This window comes from Trematomus bernacchii, unplaced genomic scaffold, assembly GCF_902827165.1.
Source record: "Trematomus bernacchii unplaced genomic scaffold, fTreBer1.1, whole genome shotgun sequence".
NCBI lineage: Eukaryota > Metazoa > Chordata > Actinopteri > Perciformes > Nototheniidae > Trematomus > Trematomus bernacchii.
The window spans coordinates 1,661,453-1,678,840 of record NW_022987821.1 but is presented as its reverse complement, the minus strand read 5'-3'; the positions used below and the strand labels follow the sequence as shown (position 1 = coordinate 1,678,840).

At 42.2% G+C, this 17,388-nt stretch overlaps 1 protein-coding gene across 1 annotated transcript; it reads left to right on the top strand.

Annotated features, from left to right (window-relative positions):
• The first annotated feature begins 4,540 nt into the window (after positions 1 to 4,540).
• Positions 4,541 to 6,106, top strand: LOC117499007 (protein downstream neighbor of son homolog). The gene is made up of 4 exons (XM_034151233.1): positions 4,541 to 5,070; positions 5,151 to 5,220; positions 5,324 to 5,454; positions 5,788 to 6,106. The coding sequence occupies exons 1-4, from the start codon at positions 5,056 to 5,058 to the stop codon at positions 5,920 to 5,922; spliced, it is 351 nt and encodes a 116-aa protein (XP_034007124.1). The 5' UTR covers positions 4,541 to 5,055; the 3' UTR covers positions 5,923 to 6,106.
• The last annotated feature ends 11,282 nt before the right edge of the window (positions 6,107 to 17,388 follow it).

The window sequence follows — 17,388 nt, the reverse complement described above, 5'->3', positions numbered from 1 at the left end:
TTGCCAAAGTGCTTTGTTTTGAACGTTCATCAGTATTATAATCAAAAAGAGAAATATGAACGTTAGTTTTTACTGAAATTATCAAATAAAGTCAACATTTCACAGTCTTTACTGAGCTGTGTGGGGTTTGTTCAACTTTTAAAAAGATGTTTGAATGGTAATATACACAGTGATAGATGTTAAGGACTAACGTTTATAATAAATACATTTGTATTGATTTTAAGATCTTTTGATAGTTCATACAATCATACGTATTGGGATCATTTGTATTAATGTGGACCGGAGGGAGAGAGTGACGAGCATAAGTTTCACTTTCCTTTTTTATTTCAATTCCAACTTTGGTCTTGAAGAATATGTTTCTCTGTTGTCCCCGTTCATAAAGCATAAAACAACAGCATCAGAGCACGGTGCAGAGTCCCTCGTTCTTATTAAACATCCATGTTGTAGTCCGCTGTATAGAAAACTGTAGTTTCCATAGTTTCCCCACAGCAGCAGGCGCACATTTATGACCTCCGCTGGCGCATCATAAACACGTCGGATAGTGAAAGTGCAGTCGGATTCTCTAAAGTACCGCAGTCTCTTCTCCTAAATCCTTTTGAATTCTCCTATCCACTATCCCTTAACCCCATGACGTTCCACTCCGAAGTCAAGGAATAGACGATAGGGTTAGAACTTAGGAGCTGTTTTTTTGGAGTATTCGACCGCAACCCAGATCTATCCACCTTTGGACCCGTTGTCGTTTGCAGGGTCCGTTTCTACCGTTCCGTTACGCCGTCGTGTAGCTTAAAGGGCTATACGCATGAGAAATATGCGGATACAACCCGTTTTCGTTCCCGTGGAGCCTAGATCAGGGTCCCTGTGACCTACGGTTTGTTGTTTTTGGCTCGCAGGTTGGCCTTACAAAACCTGTTAGCATTAGCTCGTGATAATGGGGATTTCTTTTTCAAATAGGAAATACTGTATTTGATAAGTGTGATCTGACAATGTTGCAAACTGGAAATATCTTAAACGGTACAATAAGCCTCACATTGTATAACATTAATAACTGAATTAAATTAACCAGCAAATAGCATTGATAAGGTTAGAATTAGCAGATATTTACCACTTAGTCTAAACTACTGCATACAAACACATGTTTCCAAAGCTACTTACATAAAGTGCTAATGGTTGAGTATTTTATAAATTAGACACTAAAGTCGCCTTTGGCAGTTTTGTGACCCAAGTTTAGTGTCTTTCTGTTGTAGAAGTTCCCTGTTTTTTTTGACAGAACTGCAGGAATTTTCTCTGCACATTTTTGCAAGATTACGGGTGTTTCGTAATGCTATCGCACACTTTTGTAAAATAAGCAGGTCCAGACTCACTTGCATTAACTGAGAATTTAGGAATCTACATGCTTACTCATTAATAAAAGCATGCACAAAGGGATATAAGATGGTGCCTTTGTGTCATTTGATTTATGTGTCACGATCTTGACCTTCCTCATGTTGTCTTCTATTCCAGGAAAGAAATCAGGCAGATTTTGAAGAGCTCCTACCTACGAGGACTCAACATGGCCTCCTTCTTTGTGTGTGTGTGTGTGTGTGTGTGTGTGTGTGTGTGTGTGTGTGTGTGTGTGTGTGTGTGTGTGTGTGTGTGTGTGTGTGTGTGTGTGTGTGTGTGTGTGTGTGTGTGTGTGTGTGTGTGTGTGTGTGTGTGTGTGTGTGTGTGGTGTGTGTGTGTGTGTGTGTGTGTGTGTGTGTGTGTGTGTGTGTGTGTGTGTGTGTGTGTGTGTGTGTGTGTGTGTGTGGTGTGTGTGTGTGTGTGTGTGTGTGTGTGTGTGTGTGTGTGTGTGTGTGTGTGTGTGTGTGTGTGTGTGTGTGTGTGTGTGTGTGTGTGTGTGTGTGTGTGTGTGTGTGTGTGTGTGTGTGTGTGTGTGTGTGTGTGTGTGTGTGTGTGTGTGTGTGTGTGTGTGTGTGGCACTGTAATTATCTCCGGTTAGTCCACCAGCAGATTTAGAAAATCCCATACATTAATAAAACACAAATGTTTAAATCAACATTCATTTAGTGAGATAAACCAGCGTTCATTTTGAAAGTATTCTCTTCTTTTGTTACTATTATAACACAATATAAGTCATTAGTTGGCTCAAATTGAAGTGCTAAGGTAAAAATAGCAGTCACAGTTCCACACCCTACTTGTTTGCTTAATTGTAAATATTATCTTAAGGGTATATTTCATTTGATAAAACAATACCTTGGTGTGATATTGGGCTATATGAATACAATTAGATTGAGGTGTGTTCAGAAGGGTAAAGCCACTTTCCCTTTCCTGTCACGACGGGCTATATTTGATAAAGCTGCACTCGAAGGACCTTTTTGTTGCACGTATTTAACTTAGTGACACACTTGTGTGATGTGAGGAATGAAGAATCACTGCCTTTGGGACCAGAACTTTTACTTTCAGGGTTCTACCAATCGGAGCCCGACCTGGGGGGTTTGTTTGTATCACTTTAGGAAGAAGAAGCGAACACTGCCTTCACTGCTAGAGCTGCAGCCTCTGGTGGTCTCGGGGGTCCGACCCTGTGGCCCGTTCACTCTGCACTCCCCTTTCTCGTATGGCTTTTGGTAATCTTTGAGCGATTTCCCTGAGAGGCTCTTCTGCTCCCTTTCCAGTGCAGGAATGGAATTGTTACAGTTTTTTCATCGACAAGAAGAAATGAGATTTTCTAATGTTCTGTGATTTGAATGTAACTCACTTTATGAGGTAGTGTTGTTTGTGATTTTGTACCAGATTCAAAAAAAGGGTTAACACTTATTTGCAATGTTTTAAATGACCTAGTAGGTAAGCATATCCATTTACTCTGATTTGTTATATAACTGAAAGATATATTAAAATGATCATGGTGTGTTTTTAAAGAGGACACTCCCAAACAGGATTCAAAACCTTCCCATACTGTGTCAGATCAAATGGCTCAGAGCGTTAGAAGACTGCCTGTGAGACTGAAGGTTGTCGGTTCAAGGCTCTTCAGGTGCAGTCATCTTTCAGGTCCACAAACCCAAATGAACAACACATAAGCTCTACGAAACAATAATGTCTCAGGTCAGATAAGAGGTGCTTGAGCTTTGTATTTCTATGGAGGACGGAACATGACTTAAGTATAAATAAATGCATAAATAAATATGGAAATAAATACACCAATGTATAAAAAAATAAAACAGAACACACGTTATTATGTATCCTTCATATATTTCTACATTTACTCGACATACATTTATTTATTTATGTGTCCGTATGCTAATGAGGTGGGCGGTCCTAACCTCAGTCTGAAGCAGGATTGGTTACAGGAGTGTGTGATCATTTCTGGCAGAGGGCTATACTAACGCCTGGCTAACCGTGCTGATTCGAATGCAGGAGCTTTACTGTTTAGCCCTTATCTTTATACATCCAGTGGCGACTGGTCATTAGGGGCAGGTGGGGCACAGCCCCACCTAGTGTCAGCAGAAAGTATTACAAATAATGATTACAAAAATGCAAAAAAAAAAATATAAAATATATTTTAAGATCATGTTTAATCATCTGATTCGTCTGTACATTGCTGTTTTAGTCTGTGTTCTTCTAATTAGTGTGTCTACAGTCACAGTGTGTGCCTATTGAGCTGTTTAGAGCCATGTGGGACAAAACCTGATTATGCCCCTTCCTCTCGCTGTGAAGTGAACGTGACTGTAAAAACTACACTGCGCATGCTCAGAGTATTTTGTAATGTAATGTGTGTGGCAAAAAAATAATGACCAGAGGGGCATGGAGCTACCATCCCCACCATACGTCATCTCAAATCATTCAGAGCTGATTGGCTGTAAGTACGTGTGCCGCGAAAAGTGTGCTGTGTGAAGAGGAGACGAGAGAGCTGCAGTGACGCGTCCTAAAACCACGAAGTAAGCACAAAAAAGCAATGAGATTTCTCCAGAGGATTTTAGAAAATAGCTCGAAATAAGATCTGTGGGAAACGTACCTGTTAGATAAATGCACGTTTTGATTAGCCGGATAACATCCACATGTCTACCCTACTTTTATAATTTTTTATCATAAATCTATGGATTAGATTTATGATAGACTTTTGAAACTACAAGAAGATAAGGAGGACTTTTACAAAAAAGTAATAGAAATGTTTGTCCAGAAGGATAGGCAAATGGACTTCATCTTCAAGTCAAGGTAAGACCGCCATTTTATTGAAAATGGGATCTTACTAAGAGAGAACAATTCAATATTTAAATGATAAAATTACATTTTTTGGGTATCCTTTTGTTGAACTGTCTGTTTAAAATTAATCGAAGCATCAGACAAAAAAAGCTTTTGAAAATAATATTATATTTTGGTTTAGGTCAAAATATAATATTTGTAAACCTGAAGAGTCAGTGCCAGTGCCTCACCAGCCATGAACCTCACTGCACGTCACTGCAGAAGCTTATATATAGACATCTAAGTTTTTTGTGCCCCACCACTTTTGTACATATAAAAACGCCACTGTATACATCCATGGTTTATCCACAGTTGTAAGGATTATTTATGCTCACAGGAATAAACCACAGCCTTGCCAGGTTGAGCTGAGGTTTTGGGTTCGATCCCCATGAGGTGCATAGATTTTTGGAAGTTTAACACCCAAAGTGCAGAATTAGATTACCGAACAAAAATTATTGTCCCAGGTCAAATGGCTCACTGGGATAAAACACTGCCTTGAAGACTGGAGGTTGTGGGTTCAATCTTCTTTATTTGCACTGGTTTTCAGGTAAAACATCCAAAACTGCTGTTTAGGACTCATTCCTGCACCACTCTGTTGTACCGTGTCTAATTAAATGTATGATAGCTGCAGTTAAAGCTCCTTGACCCCAGTGCAGGCAAAAGGAGGGTCAGACCGTGTCTCTGGACCACAAGCCCGAGTCGGTGGTGTGTGTGGAGGGAACACACACCTTCACCCTCATCAACTTCCTCATCAACTGCAAGAGTCTGGTGGCTGCGGTGGGCCCCCAGGCCGGGTTACCCCCCACGCTTCTAGCCCCGAACGCTTTCAGAGGAGCCACCATGCACACACTGAAGGTATGGAGAAACACACACACACACACACAAATATTGCTATGTCTGCAGTGCATATGACTGAATGTGTGTGTGTATTTCAGGCCCGCAGTGTGAATGTAAAGAGCCAGATTGGGGGTTCCTACCAGGACATCAGCAGTCTGGAGATCACAGGTACTTTGTCCTATTTCATATCTCCATTATTTTGTTAGACATGGTAGCAATTTTATTTAGTTGTGGAAGAAATTGACTTTTTTTTAATGTCATTTTTCTTCAGGACCTATCCTCCCCTCGTCTCTCCACACAATCACCAACCTCCTCCGGCCGGCACAGAAGGGAAACTTCTCCTCTGCTCTCTACACACACACTCCTACCGCTGTCATGAACACACACACCACGGAGCAGCAGGTAAGACTGCCTTAAATGGAAGGCTCACATTTTGCCAGATCTTATTTTCTTCCACTTTTTGATGAAATAAAAGCGATGGATGCTCACATCAGTTGGAGATACTGATGAGGGTTTATAAGGGGGTCACCCACAAAACACTTTTTTAAATCATAGTGTGTTGAAAAATATGGAGAGAAAAGTCCTTGCATGGCATTTTAAAATATGAAAAAGTATAGTGTACTTTTAGAATTTGCTCCACCCACTGGATGCCAGAAATGCTCCTGTGACTATGATGTGTGTGTATAGCTCCACCTGGTGGTCACTCACTGCACATGCTCTCCCTCCTGTCTGCAGAGCTCTGCCGGCTCCTCGGACCTGTCTGCCTGTGGCCTGCACCCTGCCTCCATCCATCAGCTGATGCAGCCCTCCACCCTGGGAAAGACTGCTCTGAGCCACATCAGCATGATCAACTACAGCTACACGAGCTGATGGAGGAGTGATGGAGCCATCAGCTGTGAGAGGGGGGAGCACTGCTGTTCGATCTGCTTCACCTTCTCTTTACGGACACATCAAAACAACTGTTTCTGTCCATACACATTGTATTGTATTTTAATATCTATATATGTCTGGCATGTATTGTGAATGTGTTTTTAATGTTGATCAATTTATTTTTTTCATTAATATGTTTTTAAATGTATTTAATGACTTGTAATTCGTTTTTCTTGATGACGTATTTTCTGTTTTATCAAATAAAATGAATGTTGCAACATCAAATGTTTTAAAGTTGTGATTCAAGACCATCATTCATGGTGATGCAAACAAAGTTTGTGGAAAATATTAAAAGAAAACGACGTAGTATAGTTTGTTGAAAATATGTGGAAAAAACAATATAGTATAGTATGTAGAAATGTTTCTATATTTGTACATGTCAAAGATTACTATACTATCTATATATAGATTACTATACTTCCGGGCTACAGGCTCTGATAATGTACACATTTCATACATTCATTATTTTAAAAACATTTTCTGTTGCTTAAACATGTTTTGTCCATGGAAAAAATGTGGCATAGTATGTCGAAAATGTGAGATAAACTGTTAGCTATTTTAAAAATCAGCATTCATATATAGCCTATAAATAAATATTTACAATAAATATAAAGTAAACTAGATGAGAATAAGACTATGACAACAATTATTTGCCATGGATAGCCCAACTTTAGCAGGCACAATTCAATGTTAACAAACTAAACATGAAGATGGTTTATTCTGCCATGGCCCCCCCCACAGGATGGTATGACCTGTAGACGCCCCGCCCCCTGCTGGCCAGAGACGCTACATAGGCAAGGTCAGCTGACTCATACGGATGACGCAATGGAAACAGCTCACAACAACTTCGCCAGCTCACGAGATGCACACGGAAGAGTGACTGGAGGGAATAAACAGCGATAACTAGAGTTTCCTGTGATTTAAAAGGTCAGTCAATGGCCAAACGTCCACACAAACTTAACAAATAAGCAAACCAACACATAAGCGAAACAAATAAGCAAACAAACACATAAGCGAACAAATAAGCAAACAAACAAACACGTCCCCGCTGTGTTAGCTTACAGCTATGCTAACGCCGCTACAGTTGCTACAGTCCGGCCAAATAAACAAACCGCTCATTGTCAAATTCACCCGAGTCATGGTCACTTCGAAATAATAAAATACCATGACATTTCATACTTTTTTTTTAATGCACTGTGTGATATTTTCGCTACTGTAGTTGTCAGTGGATGAGCACTTCCGGTTTACAGGCTCTGATAATGTACACACATCACTTTATACATGATTCTCTACATTTTCTCTAGCTTAAACATGGTTTTTCGAGGTATTTAATCCATTTGTGTTGTATGTTTAGCAGCAGATATACTCTGTCTGCAGTGGTGTTAGGGTGCAGTTTTATTCATAGGCACATTGCCTATCTTGTAGCTATGATGTGTGTGTATAGCTCCACCTGGTAGTCACTAACTGCACATGCTATAAGTCTTATCTGATATTTTCATTCTATAGTCAGTACCTACTATTCTGACTTCCTGGTGTCTTTTTCTTCTTTTCTCCCCACAGGACTGCGAGGACATTCATCTGACATCAATGAAGACGGTGGCTTCTTGTGTTTCTGAAGAACTTACGGTACTAAACTATGACTATTTCTGATATTGTCGACATACTGTACTATGTCGTTTTTGGACATATTTTTGGACATACTATACTTTGTTCATTTTTTGCATTTTTATATATTATATATATTTTCATTCTACTAAACTGACGTCATGGTGTCTTTTTCTTCTTTTCCCGGAACACCGAGTGCAAGTACATCTGACATCAATGAAGACGGTGGCTTCTGGAGTTTCTGAAGAACTTACGGTACTACACTATGACCATTTCTGATATTTTAGACATACTATACTATGTAATTTCTTCTGATATTTTAGACATACTATACTGACTTCATGGTGTCTTTTTCTTCTTTTCTCTCCCCACAGGACTGCGAGGACAATCATCTGACATCAACGAAGACGGTGGCTTCTGGAGTTTCTGAAGAACTTACGGTACTATACTATGACTTTTATGATATTTTAGACATACTATACTATGTCGTTTTTTTCAAAATGTCTTCTGATATTACTATATTATACTTTTTCATTTTTTAATTCACATTTTTCACCCTAATATATTAATCGTTTTTTTTCTAAAACTTCTATACTGTGTAGTTTTTACTGACATTTTCAATCTACTATACTGACTTCATGGTCTTTTTCTTCTTTTCTCCCCACAGGACTGCAAGGACATTCATCTGACATCAATGAAGACGGTGGCTTCTGGAGTTTCTGAAGAACTTACGGTACTATACTATGACTATTTATGATATTTTCGACATACTGTACCATGTTTTCTTTTTGCATTTTTCCGGCATTGGTTTGGGTTAGGCTTATGACTTGCTATACATGCTATATTATGACTTACTACACCTTGTGTCTACGCACTAAACCGTGCCTTATTTCCACATAAAATACGACGTTTTCTCCGACATTGGTTAGGGTTAGGGTTATGACTTTTTTGTCATTTTTTCAACATGCTATATTTGGACTTTTCTGTCATTTTTTACGAAATAAAATACCACGCCTGGTATCCACACACTATACCGTGCCTTATCATGGCATAAAATAATATATATATTTTTTTTCTATGTCGTTTCTAATATTTTGAATTTTTTATAAATGCTATATTATTACTTTTCTGTCATCGTTATCGACATACTATACTACGCCTTGTGTCTACGCACTAAACCATGCCTTATTTCCACATAAAATAAGATGTTTTCATGGGTTAGGGTTAGCTATACTGACTTCATGGTGTCTTTTTCTTCTTCTCTTCCCACAGAGAGTGAAGAGAGGACCCCCCCCCCCCCCATCATCGGCTGCCTATGTTGCTGAAAAACTTGTGGACATTTTCAGCCTTGGGGAAGTATAGCAGACTTAGCAGCCTTTGGGACGTATAGCAGACTTAGCCGACTTGGGGCGGTGGCTGGGGTGCCGAGCGGCCCCCCCCCCAGCCACATCAGCCCCCCGACTTAGCAGACTTAGCAGACTTAGCAGGCCTACAGACTTAGCAGACTATCGGCAGTGGCTGCAGGGCCAGTCTCACTGCCAGGAGTGCAGTGAGAGCCGGCAGCCACCTATCGGCCGCTTAGCAGACTTGGGGACGTTTAGCAGACTTAGCAGACTTAGCAGACTTGGGGACATTTAGCAGACTTAGAAGACTTAGCAGACTTGGGGACATTTAGCTGACTTGGGGAAAAGGCTAAATGTATGAATAAATATGTATGAATAAAAAAAAAGTTTCTTAAAATACATTTGTCGTCTTTGTTCATTTCCAGTTCCTAAGATAGTATCCTATTCACTACTCTCTTACTTCCTAACCCTCCTTTCTTCTATTCCCTTAATTAGCATCCTATTAACCCTATTAACGTATTCATTACCCCTTTATCCTTATCTACTCTCTGCAACGTATAAGGCTCGAACCTGCAACCTCTGGCCTACCAACCACCCTTCTATCTCCTTGAGCTATCAGACCTGATGACAGTTCTCTGCTTTTACTTGTATTTGACTTCTTCATCAAGGGAAAGACACATTCAAACTCTGCATGGCACAAGACTCAAACTCCTGGGATCTTTAAACTCAGTGGACCACACGAGGTTCGAACTCACGTACTCTGGTCTCCAAGACGGGTTCTTATCACAGTGAGCCATCCGACCTGACACAGTCAGATGTTCCCTGGCCTATCTGTGATTTTCACCTCAGGTTTGGACCTTAAAATATACAGCTCAAGCACCTCTTATTTGACCTGAGATATTATTGTTTCGTAGAGCTTATGTGTTGTTCATTTGGGTTTTTGGACCTGAAAGATGACTGCACCTGAAGAGCCTTGAACTGACAACCTTCAGTCTCACAGGCAGTCTTCTAACGCTCTGAGCCATTTGACCTGACACAGTATGGGAAGGTTTTCAAGTGCTTTTGCCTTTTTATTTGGGATGATGGACTTTAAGAAACAATGCACCTCACAAGGATCGAACTAACAAACGTTAGGTTTCGGGGCAATGTTGTATCTCTCTGAGCCATTTGTTCTGGCTCTTGTCCTTTTCATTTTCTAATCTAATTCTTCACTTTGGTTGTTGGCTTTCAAAAATCACTGCACCTTAAGAGGATCGAACTTAAGACTTTAGGGTTGCTGAGCGGTTGTGTATCTCTTTGAGCTATTTGATCTGAGTATCTGGTGTCTGGTTTGGTCAACTAACCAATACTTCACTTTGGTTGAAAGATTGCAAAATATCACTGCTCATAAACCCTAAGCCTAAACTTCAGCTTTCTACAATGGTCCTCTTGTATCACTGCGAGCCAGTAATACACCTGTTTGAATCTGTTGTCTGTATTTCATGTACTGCTTCAGACTGAGGTTAGGACCGCCCACCTCATTAGCATACGGACACATAAATAAATAAATAAATGTATGTCGAGTAAATGTAGAAATATATCCGTATGCTAATGAGGTGGGCGGTCCTAACCTCAGAAGCAAGAGATTCGTGGCAAGTCATATCTGTTCATTCTGAGCCCTCTGCCAGAAATGATCACACACTCCTGTAACCAATCCTGCTTCAGACTGAGGTTAGGACCGCCCACCTCATTAGCATACGGACACATAAATAAATAAATGTATGTCGAGTAAATATATGAAGGATATATAATAACGTGTGTTCTGTTTTATTTATTTATACATTGGTGTATTTATTTCCATATTTATTTATGCATTTATTTATTCTTTTATTTATTTATTTATACTTAAGTCATGTTCCGTCCTCCATAAAAATACAAAGCTCAAGCACCTCTTATCTGACCTGAGACATTATTGTTTCGTAGAGCTTATGTGTTGTTCATTTGGGTTTGTGGACCTGAAAGATGACTGCACCTGAAGAGCCTTGAACCGACAACCTGCAGTCTAACGCTCTGAGCCATTTGACCTGACACAGTATGGGAAGGTTTTGAAGTGCTTTTGCCTTTTTATTTGGGATGATGGAACAATGCACCTCACAAGGATCGAACTAACAAACGTTAGGTTTCGGGGCAATGCAATCACTGCAAGCTAGTAATACACCTGTTTGAATCTGTTGTCTGTATTTCAAGTCCTCTGATACACACAAGTACACGTGGACAATGTGAAAAAAGTCCTTGGTTGCCATTGTGTGTGTTACTCTGGTCTTTCTTCTTGTTTAATAAAAGCTTTTGCAATTAAATAACTGCCTTGCTCCAAGCCAAGCTAGAACAGGAACCAGATTACATTTAGAAATAACGGTTATAAAAATAGCTTTTTGTTATGTGGGTAATAATGGACACATTAAAGAAGGAGAGCCAAAGCTTGCATGGAGTGATGACCTTTTATTTGAGGAGGATAGTGCTGACAAACATTCATATTAAAGTGAGGTGGCTGTACAGAAGAGATGCTGTGAGGCTCGACACTTTGGTACATTCTGGTAAGACAAACTGAGGGAAATATATAACTATGTTCATAATGTGAATGGATATAATATTAGTTTGTACATTCAAGTGTGAACAAAGGTCCCAAGCTGGATCATAGCTCCTTCTATTAAATATCAGGGTCATTTCCTATGAAAACATTCCCATGTTGAAATCAGATGACCTAGTTGTTTTTGACACCTCCCTCTAGAATAACTATCTTTTGCATTGCAAATAAGTGTTAACCCTTTTTTTGAATCTGGTACAAAATCACAAACAACACTACCTCATAAAGTGAGTTACATTCAAATCACAGAACATTAGAAAATCTCATTTCTTCTTGTCGATGAAAAAACTGTAACAATTCCATTCCTGCACTGGAAAGGGAGCAGAAGAGCCTCTCAGGGAAATCGCTCAAAGATTACCAAAAGCCATACGAGAAAGGGGAGTGCAGAGTGAACGGGGCACAGGGTCGGACCCCCGAGACCACCAGAGGCTGCAGCTCTAGCAGTGAAGGCAGTGTTCGCTTCTTCTTCCTAAAGTGATACAAACAAACCCCCCAGGTCGGGCTCCGATTGGTAGAACCCTGAAAGTAAAAGTTCTGGTCCCAAAGGCAGTGATTCTTCATTCCTCACATCACACAGGTGTGTCACTAAGTTAAATACGTGCAACAAAAAGGTCCTTCGAGTGCAGCTTTATCAAATATAGCCCGTCGTGACAGGAAAGGGAAAGTGGCTTTACCCTTCTGAACACACCTCAATCTAATTGTATTCATATAGCCCAATATCACACCAAGGTATTGTTTTATCAAATGAAATATACCCTTAAGATAATATTTACAATTAAGCAAACAAGTAGGGTGTGGAACTGTGACTGCTATTTTTAACCTTAGCACTTCAATTTGAGCCAACTAATGACTTATATTGTGTTATAATAGTAACAAAGAAGAGAATACTTTCAAAATGAACGCTGGTTTATCTCACTAAATGAATGTTGATTTAAACATTTGTGTTTTATTAATGTATGGATTTTCTAAATCTGCTGGTGGACTAACCGGAGATAATTACAGTGCCCACACAACACACACACACACACACACACAACACACACACACACACACACACCACACACACACTACACACACACACACACACACACACACACACACACACACACACACACACACCACACACACACACACACACACACACACACACACACACACACACACACACACACACACACACACACCACACACACACACACACACACACACACACACACACACACACACACACACACACACACACACACACACACACACACACAACCACACACACACACACACACACACACACACACACACACACACCTATTTGACCTGATAACCCTGCAATCATCAAGACCTTACAGTCAGAGATGCGACACACACACACAGGTCAGAGAGCAGGGTTAGATGGAGCTCAGGGTTCCAGGGAGGCACGGCCGACAGTCAGGCTGGAAACAGAGCTCATCCCTGGGGAGAAACACCCCCTGAAATCCTCCTGCATGGGTCAATACCATCTGCAGAGAGATAGATCACCTTTCACCGGCTCTCTCTGCCTCCAGTAAAGGATTTCCCACTCTCTCTTTCACACACGCACACACTTGGTCACCTGTGGTTTGAGATGATATAAGGCTTTGTGTGTGTTATTAGCAGCTCTTTCACACCTGAGCCTGAGAACTGCTGGGCATCACATCACAGACCAACCGTTAGCAGAGAACGGCTTTTAGCTCACAATAATCTCATGCTACATTATCAGATTAAGACAATAGTAGCCAGTGGGAAAACATATATGGATCAATGCTATAAGGAAGAGTAATAAAAAACACTTGCATGTCTAATTGGCTGTATAACCTGTGCAATATTCAACTGTGCAATACTAACTTGATTATTACACTTGGGTATAGCATGTACATATTGCGAGTAATAATAATTTTATAATAACTACTAGGTGGGGAGGTGTGTTTGAGTTTCTCACCGATGTGCTACAGGGGTTTACACCAGGGGCCACAGCTGTGATTGACCTAGTTGCTGAAAAGCCCAGAGGCAAAGTTGGAAACAAACTACACAGACACAGACATGGGGAAAATACAGAAGCCATTTTTTGGACAGACATGAAGGACATTTGTCAGTTACTACTAGAAGAATAACTGAATGGGCAGAAAGGTCAGTTCAGGTCTGGGCAGGCAGGGGTTGGCATACAAATTGCATTGTTTTATTTGAATTGATCAAATGTATTATTTATTCACAAGAAGCCAATATTGAAAAGCATAAGCTCACTGATTTTAAAAACATCTGTTAGAGATTCAAACAAGGTGACTTGATCTCAGGTTGTCGATACATCTATTGGCGCGTTTCCACTACAGCGCAGAGCACGGTTTAAGAGGGCTGTGACGTCAGCGGCCCGTTTTTGGTTGCGTTTCCACTTGGCCTAGTACCGGCCGGCGGGTCCTAATTCAGTTTTTCTGGCCTCATAAAATCGTGGGTCTAGGGCCAGAGACAACGAGGCTGAGTCGGGCTGAGTATGCTAAACTAGAGAGAGAATCGCTGGCAAGGGGGCTACAACTAAAACAAGATGGACATATTTGACCGTGATTTAATTGTAATACACGTTTCAAAATGATGCCGAAGTAACAACATACTGATACCAGTTAGTAAAAACCATGAATTAATGCTTTGACAAGTCTGCAGACAGACGGCAGGCGAAAAACCTTTTAAAATGCGTGTTTTCTAAATGGAGATTGGCTAAGCTAACGCAGTATATGCTCCGACCGTCCACACTCACAACAACGGCCTATACAGACATAAATAAAGCAGCGACTGTATTCGCCATGACACAGGCAGTCTGTGGTTTGTACTTGTTTAACTTTTTGTTACGTGCCAGGCAGGCTGTACTTGTGTGGTTCTCCTTCCCTCCTGTTTTTCGCTTCTCCCTGTCTTCTGCACAGCTAATCAGCAGCTGATCAGGACCTGCCTGTGCACCAGAGTCTGATGGCTGATTGGATCCTCTCACCCTAAACTGGCCTATCAGCAGCCAGGGCCGACCATAAAGGAGGCACCCAGGAAGTCTTCTCGCTCTCTCACTCTGGGTTGATTGCTGATGGAGGAGCATGCAATTGACTACCTTGTAACGACAATATTTCTCTTTGTTTTGTATGACCTATGTTGAAAGTGTGTGTGTTGAGAGGTGGAGGAGTTAGGTAAGTCTGGGGTACCCTGTACACTTCTCATCACGTAGCTAACTAATGTTAAGACACACTAGGTTAGCGGATTGTTGTCACCCCTGTATTCTGTTTTGTCCTATTCCGAGTAGTTTAGTTAGTGAGGGTTTTTGTTTGAGTTTTGGTTTCAAAGGATAGACGTAGAGATAGGCCTGGTTTTGTTATGCTTGTTTCTTTTGTTTGGCACAATCCTTCGACTCCTCCTCCTCCTCCTCACACAGAGTATTTTCTGTTCAGTTTTCTAGGTTGACAAAAATAAACCTTTTGTCAAACCTTTACGCTGACTCTCATATTATTGGTTGTTGTGTGTTAATGTCTCCAGGTCCCCTAGACCTTAGTGGGGACGTAACATCTAGTTTCTGAACAGATATGAGGAGCTGTGAGCTCTGAGTGCTAACAGCTAACGGCTGTGTTGTTTTTTCTGGGGTTCTCATTGAAGATGACGTCACGGCTCCGCCTACACTGCGTTACTATAGATACTACCCCAGTTCCTAAACTGTAATGGAAATGTGCCATAAAGTGAGCCAGTCCTAACGAGGCCTAGCCATACCGAGCGAGGCCGTGTAGTGGAAATGCGCCATATGTCAGTGCTTCTCAATGTGTGGTCTGCGCACCACTGGTTAAAGAAATGGTAATAGAAAAAACAAACTGACACATGGTATCAATGGTATGACATTGAAAATATCTCCACAAACATCCTGCCATTTGGAATGAATTCAGTCATCTACTGACAAACCACAGAACGATAGTTAAGTATGTAACTACGGTTCTATGAATACTGGATGACCGCCAGAGGCGGTGCTTTAGCACTGGATATCTTCTGTCTCGCGCATGCGTAGGTCGAATATTTATATCAACAAAGTCACGTGTGACCTCGTATGACCCCGGAAGGCATAAGTTCCGGTGTTGTCAACGAGTTCAGTTCTATGGAATCTTCTCGCGGAAACACGAAATTCCGAGTGACCAAGAACTCTGGTGGTCATCCAGTATTCATAGAACCGTAGTTACATACGTAACTATCGTTCTATTTCATACTTACTGACCGCCAGAGGCGGTGCTTTAGCACTGGATGACCTATACCAACAGAGTCACGAGGAAGTCTGAATACTCACCTATAAGGATGGCCTAGACGGACTCTGCAGGAGGACCACACCCAGCGGGTGAGGGGCGGCAACATTCACCCTGTAGTATCTGGCGAATGTGCTCGGAGATGCCCATGTGGCCGCAGCACATATGTCCTCCAGGGGCACACCTCTCAAGGTCGCCCATGACGTGGAGACACTCCTGGTAGAGTGGCAAGGGACGGTCATTCGCCCTGTATGCCTGGGCAATGACGTCCACGATCCAGTGGGACAAGCGCTGTTTTGAGAGCGCACAGCCCCTTCTAGGACCACCGTAACACAAAAAGAGCTGTTCAGACTGACGCATGCCTGCGGTAGTCTGGACATAAGCTCTAAGGGCCCGCACCGGGCATAGGAGTCTCGACCTCTCTTCCCCCTCTCCTGATGGGGGGTCAAACCGTGCCAGCTGGATAGGCCGATTAAAATGAGAGCGTGCCAGCACCTTAGGGAGGAACGCTGTGTTCGGCCATAAGGTGACACCTGAGCCATCTGAGTTCCACCTCAGACACGAGCTGTTCACGGACAAGGCCTGAAGCTCGCTTACACGCTTTGCTGAGGTGATGGCAAGAAGGAAAGCAGTCTTGACTGAGCCACCTCAGTTCTGCCTGTAACAAAGGCTCAACAGGAGGCGAGCATAGGGCATCCAGCACCAAGGGCAGGTCCCATGTAGGGGCCCTTGGGATATTCGGGGGGCGAAGCCTCAGAGCTCCACCTTAAAAAGAGGGTACCGAGCAATATACTGGGTCCTCATTTCGCCCTTGACACCAGTCAAAAAAACAAACAGTTTCCACCTGTTTTCGTACTGCCTACGAGTAGATTGTGCCCTAGCATTTGAGAATAGTCTTCCTGACAGACTCTATGCAGTCGCTCAGCAGTGGGTCGGGCCCTCCAGTGGCCAGACCCACAGCTGGAGGTGGCAGGGGTCGGGGTGCCACATCCGACCCTCCAATTGAGACAAGAGGTCCTTCTTGTTGGGGAGACGCCAAGGCGTCCCACAGCAGAGTCTGTGCAGCAGATGGACAGGCCCGCACCTAGCTGGGTTAAACAAGGAAGTTTAACAGGACAGCCTAGCCAGGCGGCTCCTGCTAGAATCAAACAACACGCCTACCAGGATCGGGGGCGAGAACACTGCCTTCACTGGTTGAGTTGATAACGAATTCCAGATGCAGCGTAACCGGGAGCGGGTGCAAGAACACAGCCTCCACTAGCTACCTGCTGAACGTAAAGAGTAGAGCAATGCTCCTACTCGCCGAACACAGAGAGGGATGTAAATGTCCTACACCCACATTACCAGCAGAGAGAGCGGGAGCGAGAGCACTGCCTTCACCTAGGTGGATTAGATAAGGACATTTAACAGCCAGGCAGCTGCTGCTAGAATGAAGCAGCGCGTCTACCAGGAGCGGGGGCGAGAACACCGCCCTCACTGGTTGAGTTAATAACGAATGCCAGATGCAGCGTAGGCGAGAACACAGCCTTCACCAGCTACCTGCTGAACGGAAAGAGTAGAGCAACGCTCC

Bases quoted from the DNA above. Each gene is read 5' to 3' on its own strand.
- LOC117499007 (XM_034151233.1), top strand. The intron at 5,221-5,323 runs GTACTTTGTCCT...ATTTTTCTTCAG, and splicing joins CAGCAGTCTGGAGATCACAG to GACCTATCCTCCCCTCGTCT. The intron at 5,455-5,787 runs GTAAGACTGCCT...TCCTGTCTGCAG, and splicing joins CACACACCACGGAGCAGCAG to AGCTCTGCCGGCTCCTCGGA.